Source organism: Bombus vancouverensis, chromosome 5 (assembly GCF_051014615.1).
Source record: "Bombus vancouverensis nearcticus chromosome 5, iyBomVanc1_principal, whole genome shotgun sequence".
In the NCBI taxonomy this organism is placed as follows: domain Eukaryota; kingdom Metazoa; phylum Arthropoda; class Insecta; order Hymenoptera; family Apidae; genus Bombus; species Bombus vancouverensis.
The window spans coordinates 4,127,462-4,150,815 of NC_134915.1; the positions used below are offsets into that span (position 1 = coordinate 4,127,462).

Consider the following 23,354-nt stretch of genomic DNA (forward strand, 5'->3'; position numbering starts at 1 on the left):
TAAATTTTACACGTGGAGAATCCTTACGCAGATAAATATTTCATAAGAACGTTAGTACTCACGCTTGCTAAATTATACGTGTTTGTAATTATTGTAGATATATCTTAGATTGTGCTCCTTCTCTCGCATCCCTTTGCCATTTTTGTACAGCAATTCCCATAACTATCTCTTTTCATTCTTTTAGTATTTTTAATGATTTATGGTCTTATAATTATATGCATAGTTGTGTAATTAACAATAACGTTTGGGAATGCATTAATTTAAATATTTTATAAGATAATGATAAACATTTTGTTTATATAACGATCTAAGATTGTTATGGATCATATTAATTATGATATTAATTTAAATTAAATTTCAACGACGTCCAGCTTGAAAATTGATGAATTATTTTTTGGTAGGTAATTCACGTCATCGATAGAGTTTATACTTGTTTTTGCTTTTAAATGAATTTAATATAAATTTACTTGTCTCTCTTATCTTTCGGAGCTTCTTCAGAAATAAAATTGATTTTTTCACTTCGTTGCATTTGCCAGGTTGTTACTTTCGCTAACACTGGTATCATTCTTGCAACCAGGTGATTCTCAACATCATTTCTCATAAAATTAGCAAATTCCAAAATGTTCGGAAATGACAAATACGAGAGGCAAAGACAAAAATGGTTGCGTTGTCTTATCCTATGGACTGTTTGCAATGCGTCGAATGTAAAGGATCGGAAGCTCGTTTTGCCTCATCCACCAGATGAAGTCTTCGATGTGGTAAGATTAGAAGCTTTTACATTACTGTGCTATTTAAGTGGGACAAATAAATTTATTATTATTAAAATTGTTTATCGTAAGATGATATTTTATAATGTGCTTCAACTTTGCTTTAAGCTATTAAAATATTGAATCATGTAACAAGTTTGTGAGATCTATTTAATAAGTGGTATATATGTATATCTACCATTTTGTTCTATTATCTTTTGTAAATGAATTAAGTAACTACTAACACTATTATTTATTTCACCACTTCAATATTTTTGTATTTTTTTAAAATAAATTTTCTTCTATAATGATAGATATAACGTTGATATATTCTGATCATATTAATATGTGATACTAAATCAGATTAAATTTTGGAAACATAATCTTTTTAGTTTGATTCTCTTGTAAAAAAATTTCCATAAAGGTATCTTTTTGGAAAATTCTTCAAATTAAGCGAATTCCTTAAATTTAACTTTTTGGAAAAAGCTTTGAAACTATAGAAATGGTTAATATGCATGTATGTATATTATAATATTGTATGTATTTATTTATTTTAGTCTAGAAATTGAATTTGGTTTTACATAAATTATGAACATAAATCACAAGTAAGATATACAGAGTAAATTAAAATATTAATAGCACAGTAAGTCCAATAATCTCAAATATCGTAAACTTGAAAGAAACTGTATTAATTGAAGGAGCTGTAATTTAATTTATATTGTAACAAACGATTCTCTTATTAAACACTCATAACGTTCGCTTTTCTTCATTGCTGTGATTAAGTGATGCGGTTTATTTATCGATTTAAAATTATAAATATCTTACGGCCATTAGAGAGTATATCATGATACTCAATCATATCATCGAATCATCAATCAAATCATATCATACTACAACATAATAAAAACATTATTTATTATGTAAGATTATATATGATAATACTGATATAAACGTAACGAACGTATACATATAGTAAATATATATACTGGAATATAGTGATGGAAATTTTGCAAAAAAATATTTATATTTTTTGAAAATGTCTATTTCAAACTAACTACAAACAGCTCATTTTTGGGTAACAAATATCCATTTGTAGTGAAGCACTGTTCTATGAATTTCTGTGGTCTCTTACTGTCACACCAAAAAAACTCTGCCCTGTAGTAGAGTTGTAGAGCTCTTTGGAAGGACTTCCCATGTGAGGTAAGGCTACTTCATTCATCTCTGTCAACCTATGGTAACAAGGTATGTCATTAGTCCCTGTTTCATTATCAGATAATAACGAGTAACATAGAACACAATGTACAAATATAAATACGTACAAATGCGAAAATTCTATTAGAGCAAGAATATATCGCAATATGTATCTCCGTGTTTGTAAATAATAATAAATGATAATTGTTATTAATGTATAAGGTGCTTCTATCTTATATTTTATTAGGGAAAGTATTTTATTAATCAATTTTGTTTGATTTATGCATGCTTCTAATTAGATTTTGTCGTGGTGTATCCAGTTCTATATAAATTGTTCTAAATAAATTGAAAATTTTAGGGTGATTTGATAATTATGTAATATAATAATGTTCCATTTCTTACAGGAGGGCAATCTTAAAATTTAGTACATTGTTAATTCAGTCTATAGCATAAGACTGTCCTTTTATTTGGCACTAAACACATATTCTTCCACCTTTCTCATAATTTTAAAGATAACTCGTCAGAATATTAAAATATTATTTGTTTTAAGTTATATTACATATTTGACTTCTAAGAAACTTCTTTAATCATATCTTTGGACCTGACAAGTTCTTCCCACTTTTAATTATTTTATGTTAAAATATGCTGTTTGAATCTTTTTAAGATAATTTACAGAAATATATTTATTATATTCTTTGCTTCTGACCTGCGATATAGTAATTTATGCAACGAATTTTACAAAGACAAGGCACGATGTACGACAACGTGTTATATGCATGAAGGATTGCGACTTGTACTTCGAACCCAACACCCATTTGCAATCTACGAGAACATCACGTGTAACACAACGGGTTCAGTTTATATCTGGAAGAGCCACGAACTCGAACCACCCTTGATACCCGTGGAACCCGGTTCCAGCGTATCCGGTTACGAGATTCCAGACTGCACGTGCCTATTGTCGTCTAGTGCTTCACCTGACACGTGGCAATTTTCAATTCCCCAGTTCGTACGATGTGGACTGCTTGACTTTTTCATGAGATACTTGACAGAGGAGGTAACCCTAATCGAATCCCCTTTGCTTAGCAGCGTCTGTTGTTTTATCCTTTTTAATTAGAGCGCATGATCAAACGCTTGCGAACGAGTGTTAGGCAATATGAACATATTTAATAAATTAAAGAAATTGTTGTATCTGTCGGTTAAAATATGAATAAACCATGGTACAAAATGTAACGACACGATAACGTATATAAGACGTGACAAAACTTATTTCGAAAAATTATAAAAATATCATCATGCGACAAACATTTTTTCTGCTTCAGACTACTTCTCTCTCAAGATAAAGTGTGTTGCTGTTATCAGCAAAAACCACGAATCTCTTCCTAAATTCATTTATAAACAAAAATACCTTTAAAAATCTATATAAAGTTTACAATATTAACTATATATATTACTAAACTATATAATATACTTAACATAATAAAATTGTATTTAATATAATAATATAAAATGGTATATAATATTACTTGATGATGTGTCCGTGTTATTTTAATATATTTTATACTTTCTCCAGGCATTGTATATAATACCTCGGCATTATAAGGAAGAAGAAGTGATAGTTATGCAAAATATGGGAAGGGAGTTATGAAAAAGCCTTTGTTCAAAAGATATGTGGCAAAGACAAGGTATATGAAAATGAAAGGAGTAAAGTACAAAGAAGTAAAATACGAAGTAAAAATACAGGACTTCTCTTATTGAGGAAGGGGCGATGATTGTGCATGTAAGGGTACACTTCGCTGATCTTGATGAAATTTAGGTATGTTGTTGAACTCAACATTTTGAAGAATTTTTTCTTATACATACAGTCGCAGGTTGGTTCCAGTTTCTGAGATATTCGGGAAACACTGTCGGTACTACTGTAGTGAATTTTGTCAAAATTGTGCGTCCATGACAGCATATGCGTTAGTATTAGTTCAAAATATCTACAACATATTCAAAAATCATCGAAATCGGTGAGGTAGCAGTATTTCTAAATAGTTACCACGTTTTCCATATTTTAAAATAATACTGCCCATTAATAATAATAATAATAATAATACTATTTCATCTAAACCAAATTCTTATTCTTTGTTTATAGTTTATATAAGTTTGGGTTAGGTGTTATCTTTTATTCGGCCACTGTAAAGCTGGCTCTGACGCATACGCTGCTACGGTCTCACAATTATAGACAACATTCACTGTAGTAGTACTGACAGTCTTTTGCGAATATCTCGGAAACTAAGAGTGAACGACTGTTACATTTATTTAATTAATTTAAGAAATTGTGAAATATTAAGCATTTCATACTTTGCACCATTCCCATTTATGCCAATTTATTTCAATTTCATTCCCATTTATGGAGTTCTATGGATTTCCCAGGCATTAAATAAAATATCTGTATTTTACACATTGCCAGTAACATATACATATATTGACAAAGCACGTTATAATTACTAACGAAACAGAATGTTTGATTATTCCTTATTCATTATTACAAGGCAACGACCTCTTATTAAAAGCTTAAGCAATAAATTTTCCAAAAATATCTTTAATTCTCCTTATATATATTTATTGTAATTAAGTGCGTCTTGTGTTATAGGATGCTCTGTGATAAAATCGAGTTCTTGAACATCGAGGGTGGTTCGGTACTGGAGTCGGGATATAAAAGCGAAGGTGCAGTTTCTAGATCCGAAAGAGTGGGTCAAGTGATATCGACCATGCAGAAGCAGAAGAGATATAGAAAGATTCGGTTTCGCGATTCATTCTGGGAGTATCTTTGTTTAGCCTGAACAGCCAATTGCTATATTTGCTTTTTGTCGTACTATAGCGTGTCGTCTACCGGTCGAGACAGACCAACTATATTTGTCTATGCTTTCTGTTGACCTATAGCAAGCGTGGCAGCGACGCAATTCGTTGCTCAACCATTAATAGCTTTTCCCGTATTCAGCCTTTTTCATCTTTGACGTCAGCATTGGCCATATCTTGCTGGATGAACTTGCACGAAGAATGCATTTTATTTAAGACGACGAATGATTCGTCTCGAGTACACGAGTCATGCGAAAGTCGTATACGAATCAGAACACAAATCTAGAATGTGAGAAATGATTTATGTTCGTCAATTATCTAGATACCGTTTCAATTTATAAACGGATTTTGGCTTTACCATACAATTAGCGATTGATTCGTTCAATCACGTTTCTTAATTACTTGTCCAAATCCGTGATAAATTAATCTCGCGAATGGAAAATTTCTGTGAAAATTTCGTGAGTAAAATTCTTTGAACGAATGTTTGATCCCCATATAGTACATCAAAGTTTTGTGAAAGATTTATAGTAATGATAGTAATTAAGTTTTAATAATAATTTTTTTTAACGGTTTTAAGATAATCAAGTTTTTAAACAAAAAATGTTTTTACATTTTAATAAAATTATTTATTCAATGAAGAACACGTAAATAGTCTTCCTAAAAGAATGTTATAGAAAGTATTGCGAATTATAAAATGTATAAATGTAACTTCTAGGGAAATAGCATAAAATTACTCTATTTAAGAACAATTACGCTATATTAGGTAATAACCCGATGGAGTTTGTTATATTACTCCGTTTGTAGTCTTTCAAGAAGGTTTTATAAAAGTCTCACAATACAAAAGAATTTTAAATATAGTACAGATGTACGCATTATCTTCTTTCTCAAATGAAATCATGAAAAATATTGAATTTGTTGAACGTTTCATATACGAGTATTATGTCTTTCAGTATTCATTTATTTCCAATCGTGATACACAGCTAGGTATCTGTATAAATCATAAAGATTTTAATATTAAAAGCAAATATCGCATTAAGAAAAGCGAGGCAAAACATAAACTCTATAAATTTTATCGAAACCATCCTCTTTACTAAAATTCCATCATTTTTTTAATATAATTGTGCTGAATAATACTATACATAGTATACGTCAATTCATTCATTATTATGCACAACAACGATTACAATCTATAACGCAAGGTTTATGCGTTTTATAGTGTTTCGTTTGTGAGGTCATACGCCTTTCCACCTTCATTGATGCGATGCTCGACCATTACCTTCCTCCAGTTTACGCCTACGTGTACGCGCAGTCTCACCTGGAAGACCTGCACACATCGCGGTAGATCTCTCTCCCGTACAGCTGCTCAATGGTACCTACGTTACCCACATTTTTTACGTCATGAATAATTGTGTCAATAAATATTCACGAATATTTTAACGCATTTGCTACAAAATAATTACTTCAATATAACAAAATATGTAATTCCCCCAAGTCGCCCACGATCATAGTCAATGCAACTATAAAATTTAATTAAAAATAAAAATAGGGCTATAGCAAAATGTTGCGTGATTACTTGCACATAAAATACTTGAATTTGTTCACGTAACAATTTTAGTAATTCACGTATACACAATTCAATTATTCTTGGTTTTTATTTTATTTTGAGTTGTGAACTTTCATTAACTCTATTCGTGGATATCATAAATTATGGTTCAAGATGTATTGTACAAATCTAGAACTGTGATTGTTCTTTCGATCGATCGGCGTCTATAAAAGAATAAATAGGGTGAATGAAAGAACACGAGACTCACATTGCAAACAAACACTTGGCAAACTTTATTTTCAACGCATAGCAACAAATTTCCGTATATCGGTGTTTCTTAATATCGTATCGCGAACTCTGTATAATTTTCCACGTTTCGTTAATTTCTGTTCAAGAAATCGCGCAGTCGTTCAGAAACGATCTTACCTTAAAACATTTGCAATACATTTCTCCACGAAACGAAATATCCTATCTGAAAATTCAACAATTAGAATGTCCCAAGCCATACAATTTTTAGTCAAATCGGGTTTATTTATTTTTACTGACCCGAACGAAGTGGCAGGTCAAATCGATGGTGCTCGGCGCGCTTCTACCTACCTGGACTTTTTTTAACTCGCATAATTAGTCGAACTAGCCTACCTTGCCCGTAATCATATGGCGAGATACTTATACACTGTAGAGAGAGAGAGAGAGAGAGAGAGAGAGAGAGAGAGAGAGAGAGAGAGAGAGAGACCCGTTCAGCGAGATTTCCGTTGATACGGCTGAGCCATGGGGAGCTGATATGTCTGTCGCGGTATTTTAGGCGCAGACTCGCGGTTCTTCACCGAGTCCACGCCCCCGGCTTCGATCCCGTCAGGGGTTCGAGAGAGGAGTGAGGACACGGAGAGGGAAGTGGAGGTGGACGAACGAGAGAGGGGTGCGAATTAACAGGCCGAGAGGGAGCGAGATGGAGGCAGTGAAAGAGGGTAGGACGCACCCCCGTGAGTCTGTATGACGTCACGAGGGTCGAATCAATATCACGGAACCATTCCTCCGCTGTCGGTCCTTGACTACGAGAAAGATACCGACTGTTCAGTACGAGGTGGCTTCCACGACCGTTAAGGACACCGAGAGCGCGTCGTTCTGACGAGAACGACGACGGCAACGACGGCGACGACGACAAAGAGGAAGACGAGGACGAGGACAACTGTCACGGGCATTGCACTCGTTGCTCGTCATCCTCTGCTACTTCCGTCACGTTTCTTCGTTAGGTTCTCGTATCCACCTTATCATCTTCCTTTGCGCGATTCCTTGCTTTTTCATGGTTGTTCTATCGTTTTCGAACAAGTTTCACGTAACTGTGAATGGTCGACGCGCGACAGTGATCGACAAGAAGCCGTCGAATTGTTCACGGACCGCTCTTCACCTGCGACGCTTGGAACGTGCGCGAGTGGTAGAAAGACGTTCGAAGATCACAAACATCGTTTGGTGCACCTGTAAGTACGTTTTTCTCAAGTCTGCAGTTCAATAGCTTGTTTGAAGAATGAGGTTTTCATAGACCCCCGCTGATGGCTTTGAACCGAGGTAGAGTTGTTTTGTGTATACGCGACCAATTTCATTTCCGCGTTGTCTGCTGTTGTTGTTCAGTTGGTGACATAAATGCGTGATACCGTTACCTACCGGCCAAGGTAGTGCGATCTATCGATTCCGTACCTTGTAGGTATTTATGAAACGCAAAAGGAAGAAACGTTCGTCTATCCGGCTTCTCCAGAAGGAAAAAAGAATTACCGACTAGTGCCTGGTTTTATCTGTGTTACATGAGGTGTACTCTCTACATATACACGCGGTTATGGTATTTTCTGGTTACGTTCGTACAAGTATAACATTTATTATCGTGGTGCCGTTTAACAGTAAAATAAATCGAAATAAGTTAATAATAAGTCGATATGAAAAATTGATACCCGCTATTCAAATTATTACAGATATTATTGGAACGTTGAAATTATAAAATATCTTGGTGTCCCGTGCGAAACCGATCTCGTCTAAGAATATTCTCAAGTAAAAGTAATGCGATTATTCGGTAGCTCTTCAAGCAGATCAGATTGGACGACAGAAGAAGTTCGTTCTCCACTGTCACACTTGTCTCGTTTTTTTTTTTATTTTGGAAGAAACGCGTATACGTACCTAGGAGGATCCAGCTCAATGTATTTCAGGTGAAGAACTGTACTGATCGACACGATCGGTATCAGTGCCATAGGCGAAGCAAAATTTCGAGAAGGAAGGAAAAGCAGCAGCAGAGTAGCAGCACGCTTGGTGAGTTGGGTGAAAATCGATGGCCATCAGTGCCCATGGGCGGCCTCGCGTTTAGAACAAGGAATAGCCCCTCCCAGAAGACCTCGCTCCGGTGGGGTGACTGCTGCCCCCCAAATCCCAACCCTCCGTCGTCGTCGGCCGTCTGGAAGGACCGTCATCAGGACATGCCGCCGGTACCCGTGTGAGGCTGTCCCCCACTACTTCGTGATTGTACCCCGCGGGGTCTTCAGAGGTACCAGTAGTTTATTCTTATCGATCCACGCACGAAAATTCCTCGACATGCATGTTTTGCTGCATAAGCTTCCTTTACTTTCTTCTGATTCCCCATGCTTTCATCTCTTCTTCGTGTATATGTGAAAAGGAACTTATCGGAGATTTGAATTTGAAAGAAGATATACCTTAACGCTGTTTCTGTGGATAATTGGGAAATATGATTTTGTGAAAAATGAATTTGTCGAAATTATGAATGTACAAAGTATAAATTGAATATCGATCAGACGTGTTGGAACTTCGTTATGAAATTTTCTCGTAAATCGCGTGAGATATCAAACGTCGGCTAGCCATCGCAATTGGAAATCTTGCTGTTATTTAATCCTCGGAATTTTCTTCTTTGAATAGATGCAAACACGATATCAGTTTTGCATTTCTCCTGTTAAAGTCTTACGAATATTTCACTTCTAAGTAATTTACATTTCAATAATTTACATTTTATGAAGTTACTATAATTTATCTGATTATTGCTATGTGGTGTTAAATTGTGTTCACGATACACGGTAAATTTATAGTAATTTTGTGTTACGATGTAAATTTAAAAAATTAGTCGTGGTAACACCGACCCGAACTTTGCTTTTGTACTGACGAGAAATGCAACAGATAGCAGATATAATACGACATTTCATTCTTTCAATTTCAATTTGCTACCGTGCAAACTAATGTTTGGTACCAATGTAATATGCAGGTAGTATCAACATTTCGAACGAAGATATTTACCTCGTGTTAACAGAGTGATGCAAATAATCCAGCTTTGTTTATTAATTCCGCTGCATTTATTGACAAGGCCTTGAACCTTTGTGTTTTATTTACGTCTTCTTGCTTTTTTACGTTAGTAAAGCTATGCGTTTTTTTTTCTTGTTTAATAGAAGAGTTAGCCCTATATAGTGTGAAGCAAGACTAATGGGATTAGAGGGTGAACTCAACCGGGCGATTTAAATGCCTTCTGGGTAGGAACATGGAATTTACACTTAACTGCACGCATTAGGTGCGAGCGGATCGACCGCCGCATTAATTGACTAGAAAAGCAAAGTGCAATTTCACCAAGATGATTGAATTCAAAGCGAAATATAGATTCTCTGGGGTACCTAATAACGCGTAACGTTTGAGAATGTTATGATATTAATTATTACATATCTAATTAATCAGTAGTGTTCCCTATTAAAACGATTTTAACTCATGCTTTAAAGCAATTTATTAGTTGGATTTGATTAATTTTATTTAATTTAAGTTAACGAGATTCGGGGATCTTTCCAAAAATTGTTTAAATTGAGACTAATCTGACGATCTAGTTATAACTAAGCTCATGAATGGATAAATGAGTTCAGTTGTATGAAAAATAGCCTTCTGCAATAAGTTCGCAATACGGCGTTGATTTATTATACAAACTATGCAACTCTTTTACTTTATATTTATTCAGTTGAGACTGGAAATTGGTAGAGGTATCCTTCATTTATCGACTTTAGTATTTAATATATTTGATCTTTTAATATTATATTTAATATTTATTAATTTAATCGAGTCATTTACCGCGCAGTTAATGTAATTTTGATAGCAACCTAAGAACTTCTATACTAATTCTCATATCAGTTATTTTCAATAATTGCTACTTTCTCATAATATATCGCTTTTCATTTTCTCTCTTACTTTTCTCGATTTTAATTTTAATTCGTGCTCAATTCGTGACGAGCTAGATGGTTCTCGACACAAGGGAAATTTTCTTCTTAAATTTCTTTCAACTTTTCATCTGTATTGAAAGAGTTTCGAACATTTGCATTTAAATACGTCGATAAGTAGACCGTGGAATTTTATGCATTTCCGAGTTCAAAGGTGAAAAACTGCAGAGTATGTGTATACAGTGTGGGAAGATACGTGAAATATTCAAAATACAGTATTCACGTAATATCTAACCGTCATGAGATTAATGTCGTGATGTGTTACAATGCAACTTTTAAGAGGATTGTTATAATTGTCCTGATACCATTGTGAAGTTCATTGGACATAAAATCCTATTATGAATGAAACTACACATCCCATTTAAAAAAGCAGGATTAATCCATATTTTTTCAAATTTGAGCGTATTATAATCTTATACTACTATATAACATTGCGTTCATAGTTAAAAAAAAATTCATCTCGAAAGGATTAGCCGGCGAAAGAAATTTCCACTCAGTTCCAATTTTACGAGCCGCGTACATAGGAATATAACTTTACACAAACAACTATCAGCAGCTTACTAACAAGTATCGTAGAATTTCTTCAAACTCTTTGAAAACTCGCAACAGCAAAAAGATTTAGTTTGTTCGTAAGTAAGCCAGTTTGCCTAAGGTTCGTTAGTATTGTAATATCGATATCGACAATTCCTGGAATTATTTTACGAATGGAACCTATTTCCCATTTGTAAACAGGTATCCGAATCTCCCAAAATCAGATCGACCGCCATACCTCTCGGACTTGCGTCTCCGTCAGTTCGAGTTCACGCAAGTGGACCCGTACTCTCCGAAGATGATTAACATAGCGGGTCTCGTCTCAATCATCCTGTTCTACGCGCTTATCCTAGCCGTAGGAATATGGGCGGCCAGGAAAAAGGAAGCTGGCAACGACTCCGAGGAGGAAGTGATGCTGGCAGGTCGTTCCATCGGTCTGTTCGTCGGGATATTCACGATGACAGCGACCTGGGTCGGCGGCGGATACATCAACGGCACTGCCGAAGCTATTTACACGAGAGGTCTGGTTTGGTGTCAGGCTCCGTTCGGATACGCCCTTAGCCTCGTTTTTGGTAAGTTACAATTTTCGTCAAAATTTCAATTCTCTTCGTTTCCTCCGATTTCTTAACACGTTCATCCTGGTCTCAATGTCTGTGAATCATAATGGTTTATTGCTACTTTTTCTAAGATAGTGCACTCTATTGCTGTAGAAAACTTCTTGCGTTTTGTCAAAGTTACGAAAATGTATCACGATAGAGAATAAAGTTATAATTCAATCAATCGAAGAGTGCTCGTAGAAGACATTGTAAGTGCCGAGGAACAAGTCTTCCAGGAGGAAAAGAAATCTTATGCTTTTATGTAGTCCAAATTCATGAAAAAGGAAAATGCATCTGTAGAAAAGTCTGTATCTCTTAGTTGTAAAGAGAAATCAATGCTCCATTCATTTAGATAGATGGCATAAACAAAGTGTAAGAAATAATTTATATATACTACAGTATTCTCATTGGTATGTAGAACATTTTTCAATAAGAAATCAAAATTTTTCAAGTTTGGTACTCACAATGTTTTCTATAAATATTCTTCAATTATGAAACTAGGCGGATGATACTTTGAAAAGTCGAGGTATTCTGATTTCCAACCACGATGATACTCTACTCTAAATATATGTATATATAATACGAAGAATATATCAAATTGTTGCTATTACTTATTTGTATATTACAATGTATACGTACCAGTTCTCAAAAGCTTAGGCATTTCGAGTTGTAACTACTCAGAAATTGATGGATAATTGAACTTATAATAAAGGTAGACTCCGATGTATCTGTTTATATATATACATATAAGGACTCAACTAATACACAATATACAATATATAGTATATGTATACCGCTTGATTCGATTGAAGATATTTCTCGACAGTTATTTTTTCATAGTTGGAGAAAGCTTATGGTCGTTTGAAAACTTGCTAGTTCTTACGGCGTAGTATAGCAAGGTAATAGATTGTAATCAAGACTCCTACGCGTAATAAGTTTTTAACGTAGTCGAATGGCCTCGAGAAAGAATAAACATGTGTATAACCATCCATTGAAACTATAGGCGTCTATTCACTGAATGATTGTATAAAAAATGTATCGCTATATGTACATGATGCCGACTTATGATGTAGAATGTAGACTATAGTCTCTCTGTGCAAATTCATATTTTTATGAATACGATCTTTCCTTTCACACTCGACGTTGCCTACAAGCAACATTGTGTACTTTCAAATATTATCGACTAATTAAATAACAAATGTATATATTTGCACTAAAATGGATCCTAATATCGGAGTACTATATGTATTTTCCGTACAAGAAAATCCGAAATCCGTGTTTAGATTGCTAATAACTGGCAAAAAAGAATTTTCATCGATAAGACGAAAGGAATATTTGACAGTAAAAGAGTCGAAGAAATGAACATTTGTGTCAGCCCTTAAATTGTAAAATCAATCCTACACTTTGGATATTCTGTGTATTTTGGATAAATCATGAGACACAGTCTAATTTCAAATACTAACTTTAATAAAATGGGCTTATATTATATATAGTTGAACACTTCTTATAATATATTAATTATCCTGTGACTTACGAATGGTAGTGTGCATCCTTGTATCTCCTTTTTATATTTTTTATAATTGCCATAATTATTTTATTTAATAAATATATATATTTTATAATTATTTTTCATACTCTTATAATTTGCTACACGTTATCAGTACTAATTGGTATCACGTTGATTGGTGTTACAGGTGGTATATTCTTCGCGAACAAAATGCGAGAACAGGGGTACGTCACGATGTTAGATCCTCTTCAAGATGCGTTTGGTGAACGTATGGGAGGTCTTCTGTTTCTTCCTGCCCTCTGTGGCGAGGTCTTCTGGGCCGCAGGTATTCTGGCAGCTCTGGGTGCGACGTTAGCGGTCATCATCGACATGGATCAGGGAACCTCGGTCATTTTGAGTGCCTGTATCGCAGTTTTCTACACACTCTTTGGTGGTCTTTACTCTGTTGCTTATACCGATGTTATTCAACTTTTTTGCATCTTCATAGGCTTGGTGAGTTGCGAATGTTTTTACGTATACCATGAAATATGTACACACTTCTCGTTCTTTCATACCACTATAATACGTGTTTTTCAATAATATTGATATATTAAGAAAACAATCTTCTTTGTAGCTTATAAAATAGCGAAAAATATTTTTATTAATATGAATATAATATATTATTAGGGTGTTCTTTTTCGATTTCATTTCATAACAACATACGCTAAGTTTTTTCCATGAAATTTGATATATAACATATCCTTCGATAAGAATATTTATTATATTCTTTAGGTACATTTCGATTTGAATTTATTGCGATATCTTTCTACCTTGCTCGCCAGGGAATGAAATCATTCTTTCTATAGGTTGCTATATTTATTTACAGCAACTTTTGTTTCATAAAGCCCTTAGGGGAAATTTATCATGCAGGGTTACAACGTGAAGGTTATCATCGATTTTATTCTCTGCTTTTACAAACGTGTTCAGTATTTTGTAATCACTTATAGTACGTTGTAATAATTACATATTTTTGTCTTAGAAGCAAACGTGTTCGTTCATTCCTTAAACACAATTTTCTAAATATATCATTACATTGCCGTATTATTTTCGACTCTGCGAAATAAAATTAGCCGTAAGACAAATATAGCGTTGTATCGCACTTGCAAAGTATCATTGATAAATCACTTCTATTTAAGGCAATGCGTTATTAGATCAGAAAGTTCTACGTTATTGAGTCGCTCGATTATCTGAGTCCTGTGGTAAAGTTGGCTTTGCTGATCGATACGAGGGCTCAAGTACCGCAAGTATTTATATTACCAAATTCATTCAATGTTACGTAGGTAGTGACCTACTTCTTCTCCTAAGAATATTATCAAACTATCATTTATTATAAGTTTTATCAGATTAAAGAATTTGCAAGTAACCTAGAACTTTTTGTCTTAGAGTTGCAATTTATTTTTATCGTCCTTCAAAGATATGCTTCCTTATATTTTGATATTTTAAATGGTTTCCTAAATATCTCTTTTTCATTCGATATTTATGAAAATTCATATCTTTATAAACACGATTAAAGAAATAAAACCTAAATAGAGATTCATTTCACCTACTAAAAATTGTAATAAGTACATTCACTAGATTTGTAAAATGTGCTATTGAAATCTATAATTTACAGATATTTTTACTTTTTTTTACTTTCTTTTGTATAATCTTCTTTCATACCTGTCCATTAAGTATAATTAATCACGATAGTACCAGATTTCCTGGAAATAATTGTCTTTAATATTTCTACAAGTCAATGGATGGATAACGTAATCTGTATTCATTCATTTGTAATTACTTTACTCAATGATAAGAATCGTTCTAAAGCCGCCTTTGTAGTTTATCGCAAGATTTTCTATCTTTCTTCCATTTAATTTGCATCCAATTAATTTTAATAGCAAAGTAATGGTATCTACTTCGTTCTCTGCTTCCAAAGAAGGAAATATTTCAAATTAGCAAAACAGTGGAATTTATATTTCATACAGAAAATATATTGCATTAAATACAAATATTAATTTACATCTTACATTTTATGTTCGTTATTTAATTAACGACATTTCAAATTAGAAAATAGTGGAATTTATATGTTATATAAAGAACATGTTGCATTGAATACAAATGTTAATTTACATTTTACATTTTATGTTAGTTATTTAATTAATCACATTTCAAATTAAAAAATAGTGGAATTTATATTTCATACAGAAAACATATTGCATTAAATACAAATATTAATTTACATCTTACATTTTATGCTAGTTATTTGATTAACAATGAACCACTAGAAGAAGCTCTCACGTTAAGAACATATCTTCTTACTTTTTCATTTAAATTTAACGAAAAGTAATATGCTGTGTCATGTGGTATCCAGTTTTTAAAGAGGATAATATAATTTTGATTGCAGTGGATGTGCATTCCTTTCGCTTGGACCAATCCAAAGGTACAATCCCTTAAATCCATGGACGTGGATTGGATTGGCGAAGTGAAACCAGGAGAATATTGGTCCTACATAGACTATGGGCTTTTGTTGATATTTGGTGGCATCCCTTGGCAAGTGTACTTTCAACGGGTCTTATCTTCGAAAACGGCTGGAAGGGCGCAAGTGTTGAGTTACGTAGCTGCGGTAGGCTGTATTCTCATGGCAATCCCACCTGTTCTAATTGGTGCAATCGCCAAAGCAACGCGTGAGTAAAATTATATTAATCTAAAGATACACATCTAGAATACTTTTATCTTAAACATGCACGAACCCATTAAGGTCATTGTTACGACAAGACAACATTTCGTTTGCACCTTTTTTCAAATCTATGTTATCGATCTGTATCTATTTGATTACATTATCAAATTCCTTTTCTTTAACATAACGGCTAAGACAGAACATTTCAAAAATTCGTTACCGTTTTTCTCAACTAGATTCTACAATTTTGTGAAATTTAAAGAAATCGAAGTATTTAAAACACCGTGATAAATCATGCGCAAAATTCTCGCTAGTATATTTATAAAGTGATGCACGTATATTATAATAGTTCACTCTATAATCCTTATTTATACTTTGTCCTTGCATTATCTGTTCATATACGTATTTATGTATAGAATTCTCTTTCGAGTCGAAGGTGCTCGTACTATTACAGGCGCTACTGCACCATTCTTGTATCTTCTGTGCGACGTCGTGCTTTATAACAGCGAATTATAATTTTCGGAATTATTTATACCACCAGATACTCTATAAATCTAAATTCTATCGTAGAATATTCCTCACATAGGAAGTGCATCAGTTTTGCAAACTTGTTTCGTCATTCGCAAACACGACCCAGCTGTACATTTTCTATGGTTTGCTAGAATAAAGAAAATTCCAATCTCATCGTATTAATAGTAAACGAGACGTTGTACGAATGGTTCGGGCGTCTTCCTACGAGCAACCTCTTCTGCTTTCGTTCGAGGGGAGAGAAACATGTTTCGTGGGTCCCCGAATCTAAAGGGGATTGAATTAGACCCGGTTTGCTCGTCATCCTCCCCATTCGCGTTCCTAGGCTACTTGACATTTGGTAGTACTGCAGAGAGAGGACTACTGGTATTTACAAGGTTCCAGGGCTAAGCAGGTCGGTGTTGTAACGGAAGGGTGTGTGGGCGAAGGGTGCCTTGATATCCCACAGCGTGTACAATAGCGTGGGATTTTGTCATATGGTGTTCTCGGAACGAGGGTGAGGGTGATAATGCGACTCGTACACTAACGCACAGCACAATAGAATCGCTGGAACTAATGCGATACGCTGTATCGGTATCTTGTGTATTTTTATTCCGAGGCATGAAAGGAAATAATTTCTTATCTACACGTGTCTACAGGTTGAGGTATACGTCGACACAAAAAGCACAGACATGATGTCACATCGTATACGTACATGTATAGTAATAATATAGGTGTTACGTGTATATGTAAGATTAAATTTGTAGACGAATTTGAGAGAATGAGTGAAGAAATATTATACGTGAGAATCTTCGAACGTAAAATATTGTTCAAATATGGTACAATATTTTTACTATCTAATTTATCATATTTTACCATCAAAATTCTCTGCTAGTCAAATAGCGTATTTGTTTTGTACTTTTGCTATATAATGGACATTGTATTCGTCAACACCTTCCATTTAATATGACAGGGGAAATATATTAGGGCAGATAAGCCGTTAGGATAAAACAAGATATTCTATAAACTGGGAAATGATACAGTACCTGTAGGAAATTTTATTCGTTCTGAAACATTTGTAGCATTGGATGATTTAATTGTTAATAGATCGATATAGAAATATAAGGCCAATAATTCAATTATTAAATTCCCCTCTATTAGACGTTTCGCGTGAATTGAACTTCGTATTAAATTAAGTTGATTTGTTCACTGTTTGGGGTATCGTCCTTTTATAAAATATTTACATGGTATATAATTTTCTATCAATTCGTTTATATAACAACGAAAAATATTTCGAAATCTGTTGTAGCTTGGAACGAGACAGGATACACCGGTCCATATCCTTTCACCGAGGCAGAAACAAGCATGATTCTACCAATGGTTTTGCAGTATTTGACGCCAGATTTCGTTTCCTTTTTTGGGTTAGGCGCAGTATCAGCAGCAGTGATGTCTTCAGCGGATAGTAGCATCCTTTCGGCTAGTTCCATGTTCGCCAGAAACGTTTATAAATTAATCTTCCGTCAGAGGGTAAGTTCTTCGTTCTTACGTAGATGGTCGACTTTCTGTTTTTAATTTCGTGTTGTGTCATGCATTTAATCGTTCGGCAATCTCGCCTGTCATCGCTTTTAAATTTTATTTGACATCATGTGTCGCACGAATCATCATCAGTATTATTTTCATCATGGCCATCGTCATCACTACCATCATGCGTTCTCCATCTTCGGTTCTGACTATTTATAGGAAAGTGGTTACAAAATTCGAACGTGCTTCACGTTCGAGTAATTGTTCGAGGAGCGATATATCGTTACTTCTTGAAACGGGGACGAACGTAACAAAATTGGAATCTGCATTAGTTATTCGTCGCTTGACAAATAAGTCAGCAAAGACAGTACCACAACGATGCTTTAGGTATCGGACGGCTCCGTCGGAGTAACGCAACGATCATGCAGTTTCGATATTGCATTCTAGTATTCAACGCGAGATGCAGATTCTTCGAATCGTAGAATTTCACGTACGCATGAATATGGATCACGTGTTATCGATTTCCTTCAGGATCATAATTTTTAGTTGTGCATTCACGAGTAAAAGTAACCGTGTCAAAAACTTCCACGTGTCATAGAACATCTTGCCCGACCATAGAAAACGTCTTCATTGGTTCGTATTTGCGTAACGATGTTTCACCAGCATCGCGCTCTCATCATCCCATATTTTCGTATTTGCCTCAAATCTCCTTTCTATCTCGCTCACCCGCCAATCCACTTCCTCGAACGATGCAGCCGATCGTAGAATCGAATCGACGTCCGCCCTCTCTACTAGCCATTTCCCCGTTAAACAGGCGTCGGAAATGGAGATCATCTGGGTGATGAGAGTGGGAATAGGCGTGGTCGGCATATTGAGCACAGTGATGGCATTGACGATACCCTCGATCTACGGCCTCTGGTCGATGTGCTCGGACTTGGTCTACGTGATCCTCTTCCCTCAGCTGTTGATGGTGGTCCACTTCAAAGAATACTGCAACACTTACGGCAGTCTAGCTGCTTACATAATAGCCTTCATTGTGAGGATTAGCGGTGGCGAACCGTTAATGGGTTTACCCGCGCTCATTCACTATCCGGGGTATGACGAGGAGACAAACACTCAAGGGTTCCCCTTCAGGACAATGGCGATGCTGATATCGCTGGTGACGTTGATAAGCGTGTCGTACGGCACGCAAGTAGCCTTCCTGACGGGCAGGCTGGCGCCTGGATACGACTTCTTCAGATGCGTGGTCAACATACCGGAAGACGTCGAAAGAGTCGGACCAGATCCGGCAGAAGGCGAACAAATGGCTGTCCTAGCTGCCGGTATTGGCAGACTTTACGGAAGCAAAGACGAATCAAACGGCCGAGTTAATCCTGCACTCGAGCCGGACTACGACATGGAGCCGGGATGTAAGATAGCCGGGGAATCGGATGGCGTCGTGGCCGGAAGCGGTGGAGGCGGAGGTAGAGCGCACCTAGTGCCTCATGGACCGAACGTGCCACGACAGCCGCAATCCAGCACCGCGTTCTAATTCCTGGTTCCGTGATCGGATGCTGTGACCAACAATAAGTGCGGCGGTACAGGTCTGTCTTCTGTTCTTCTTCTTTTCCTTCAGTCTTTTAGTTCTTTTCGTTCCTTCCTTCTATACGTCATTTCCAACTCTTTTCGATAGTTTCTATATCTGGGAACGGTGTTTTGCATGGACAGATAAAGGGAGAGCGCAAATGCGTGTCAGAACATTCGTTGTGAAATTGCCTGAAACGTCAATTTAGATTTTTTATAATGTAAATGAATATACAGCGAACAGTTTTTATCGATCGCGTTCGTTGCTAAGATTAATTTTGTACGAGATCGAACGTATGATCGTTAAGTATTATTTCGCGCGATTATTCTCCTCGTTGAAGAGAACTTTGTCGAAGAATAGAAATCCTGATTCTGTTGCTTCGGTTTCCCAATTTGCTTTCACGCTTCTTCTCCCTCCCCCCCTCTCCCCACGTCTAGGAAGCTCCGAAACATGCCAATCTGCTCCAAGTTCTTCACGAATCTTGTTTCATGGTTGTGTTTATACGTAGCTACAGTTCTATAGTGATGTGTACCTGTTTGAGAATGCCCATGCGTTCTCTTTAATAGTGAAAGCAATAGAAGAAAGGAAATGTATAAAAGTGGTTGAATGAGCGCGAAAATGGAACTGGAAGGAAAGTGCAATACTCTTAAATATCGGAGCTTCTTGGATAGTTGGGCGAGGTAATTTCTGCCTGTACCGCCAATTAGGCCTAGTAATCTGTTTCCTTTTTGAGAAATATACACACAAACACACATACACAAACACACACACACATACACTTATACGTATATAAATTACATTTATATGCAATTATATATGTGCGCGTACGTATGTAATTGTGTATAGACATATAAGAAATTTAGAGTTTATCAAACCAGCTTGGGAAAACCAGCGTCTTGATGCACGACCGATTCGTTCTCGTTACCATCAAGCGTATTTCAGAAATCGTGAGAACGCGAGGGGAAAGCAACGAGATCATCGAGAGTTTCAATGTCGGTTGAAACAGTTTATCAGACACTGACTCTGGACGAGCGGCTATCGTCGGATAGGATAGAGTCTATAGATGAACGTTACATGCAAAGTTTTTAGAACGAGTTAAATTAGACGGATCACGTTATCGTTTAGTCCTCTTCCACGTGCATCGTTCCACTTTCTTCGTCTTATTCATTGTCATGGTATTAGTATTTAATAATATACCGTCATCGGTTAGAGTCCATCTTAGAATCTCGATGTTAGAAAAAAATATAAAAGTAAGAAAGAAACAAAAAGACGTTAAGAGGCTTTTGTACTTGCGACTCATCGTTCTTCCCTTGCTTAATCTGACTGGAAACATAGTCAATACACACGATGTATGCACGTTCGTTTATACTATAAAAAAACGAAGCGGAGTTAGGCGTTATAAATTAGCATGTCACTTAGCCGCTCGTAGAACTTCTCGAGATTTTTCGTGACTCACGCGTTAAAACTACCGGGGTCAGCCAACTCGAATTTTTCTTTTGCATCGATGACGGTGATTTGAAGGCATGTAAATCTCAACTCAATCAACGATATAGAGCCCGATGTTACATTCGAAACCACAGCTTTTGTCCTTTATTTATTCGATGTACGACTGGCCTCGGAGTTAGATCGAAGGGTTAAATAACATTTTGCCTCGATAAATTGTCGATTTTTATAAAATTCTTACGTTCGTCTGATAAGCACAATGAATCGTAAAACTATAAACGCGATACAAAAATTATAGGAAATCGTAAATATCGTAAATGTAGATCACGATGTAAGACGACATCGTAATTATTAAAAGACATCAATTGAACATAAAAAATAAAATATTCGAGTTGATAAATATCATACCGATTAAAAGTTCTTGTATAAAGTATTGCACTGATTAACTCACATCTTTGTACTAACTCATTTCTAAACGTCCATAAACGACATAAACGAATAAACTAACGATCGAACACGATGCGTGAGTGAACGGATAATCGTGTACACAAATCGGTCGTAGCACAGATTCGTTGTGTTTATTATATAGTATATATACATATATATATATATATAAAATGTATAATATAATTAACATTATCGGGATTAAAATGAATTGCGAGTGAATTAGCAGTATCGAACAGAAGAGAAAAAGAATCAGATTTCTCGACGCATATGCACATACAGACACAGACACAGACACACACACACATACACGAAAACTAAAGTCGTAGTTTTTAATGTCGCTGATGCGAATTATCGCCGCTGTTGTTAATTCTCATGATTGATTTATCGGGTAGGTTATTGTTTAACGTAGCCGTTACGTTGTTCACGAAGGCCACACGGTAATGCCTATGTAGTAGAATTATTGCTCGTTATAGTTGCTCATCCCATTCTTTATCGCCAAAAGAAAAATAAAAAAAAAAAAGAAAAAATGTAACAGAGAAATCGAGAGCAAGTGGTGTGTGTATAATTGTTAAGCGAGTAGTTCCTACTCAGTCTCCGAATTTCACAATGTTTTCCCACGTCCCTGAATATCCTTCTTTGACGGTCGAAAGTTTCGTTGGACGATGAACGGTGAACGTAATTGAAGAGAAACGTAAGCGGAACCTCTTAACGAGTTTCTCATTTACCGTTTTCGGTAATGAATATTCATGGACAAACGTATGATCGTTACGTCTACAAAAACGCGCGTGAAAATTAATTTTTTTTGCGAAACGAAGCGTGTGCGAGTTTTTCTTACCTGTCACGCGAACGTCCAAGCTCTTTCGACGTTTGTCTCGAACCTTCTCATTGGTCGTCACGGTCGATCGCAATCATTTTACGCGACTCAAGCGAATAACGCACACAATGAAATCGTAGCAGTTTTATTTTAAAGTAGACACGAATCGTCGTTGGAAATAAGCAAACTCTCATTCGTCGTTATCGTTTACCATCCTCCTTCCCAACTAGGGGTATTCAATCATTAGAATGTGGTCGTTTTGCCATACCAACCACAGGGTTAAAAGTTACACGCGGATTATTCATTTAACCTGTCAGATCTTAGGAAGCATCTTCTTAATCACGAGGTAACGGTATAAGAAAATAACGACGTTAGTTCCGTACGGAAGTAGCTTTTAAGCGTACGCTGGCGTAGAAGATATAGCGCTCGTTAAGCGAGGCGTCTTTGCACGACCAACGGTGGTGAAATTACATCTAGACAAATGACAGAGGAAAGAGAATGTTTCCTGTACATCACGATGTATACACAGACGCATCTTCTGTGTGTTTTCATTCGGTTGCTGTCAACAGACAGAAGACTTTCACTCGGCTATTAAGTCCGCGATGAGTTGGCTGGTTAAGTCAAGCTATTCGCAGACAACGGAGAGCGGAATTATCGTTATTATATCGCCAGTGTGGCCACTTTGTAGCTGGTAACCGCGTTCTTTTCGCTATCTCCTTTTTACAACCAGAAACAGAATTAGACGATCGTAAAACGTTCCTCCGCGGATGATTGGAATTGCACGTAGCTCAAACTGAAGGAACAATTAGGCGAGAAACAGCAAAAGAAAAAAAGAATTCCGGGTTCAATGAGTTTGCTTGGTTTCATGCTGGCTCATCGTTAAAAGATTTTACTCTGTCAATGAGATACTTACGCCGCAACGCGAAACCGAAGATGCTTCAAGTGAGGAAGAATACGAATTACACGTTCAGAATTGCCTATATTATTTCATCGCCAGTATTTTAATGATACGATAGACAAAGTTATATTTTATAATTTATAATAGTTACTCTATATCATCTCGATTCTCGATAGAAGCTAAATTTCTGATCTAGTATAAACTATATAAAAAGGATCTCGTTTGAGACGACAGGTTAATGTAATAATTTATAGCATATCTTGGTTCGTCAA

The 23,354-nt window shown here is 35.8% G+C and overlaps 1 protein-coding gene across 4 annotated transcripts; it reads left to right on the forward strand.

Annotated features, from left to right (window-relative positions):
* The first annotated feature begins 577 nt into the window (after positions 1-577).
* ChT (choline transporter) lies at positions 578-23,310 on the forward strand. Of its 4 annotated transcripts, XM_076618964.1 has the most exons (12): positions 578-758; positions 1,843-2,991; positions 3,508-3,750; positions 4,573-5,067; positions 5,995-6,147; positions 7,124-7,796; positions 8,514-8,845; positions 11,292-11,662; positions 13,381-13,685; positions 15,616-15,895; positions 17,705-17,922; positions 18,731-23,310. In XM_076618964.1, the coding sequence occupies exons 8-12, from the start codon at positions 11,389-11,391 to the stop codon at positions 19,445-19,447; spliced, it is 1,794 nt and encodes a 597-aa protein (XP_076475079.1). In that variant the 5' UTR covers positions 578-758; positions 1,843-2,991; positions 3,508-3,750; positions 4,573-5,067; positions 5,995-6,147; positions 7,124-7,796; positions 8,514-8,845; positions 11,292-11,388; the 3' UTR covers positions 19,448-23,310. The 4 variants fall into 4 exon arrangements, with proteins under 4 accessions (XP_076475079.1, XP_033195950.1, XP_076475080.1 ...); XM_033340059.2 differs by lacking the exon at positions 1,843-2,991; XM_076618965.1 differs by lacking the exon at positions 578-758 and having other exon boundaries at positions 1,250-2,991; positions 4,573-4,646.
* Positions 23,311-23,354: the final 44 nt, after the last annotated feature.

What these genes read in the sequence shown, in the direction of transcription:
- ChT (XM_076618964.1), top strand. Translation starts at nt 11,389, where the DNA reads ATGATTAACATAGCGGGTCTCGTCTCAATCATCCTGTTCTACGCGCTT. An exon ending in CGCCCTTAGCCTCGTTTTTG is followed by an intron (nt 11,663 to 13,380) that starts GTAAGTTACAAT and finishes TTGGTGTTACAG; the next exon opens with GTGGTATATTCTTCGCGAAC. An exon ending in TTTGCATCTTCATAGGCTTG is followed by an intron (nt 13,686 to 15,615) that starts GTGAGTTGCGAA and finishes TTTTGATTGCAG; the next exon opens with TGGATGTGCATTCCTTTCGC.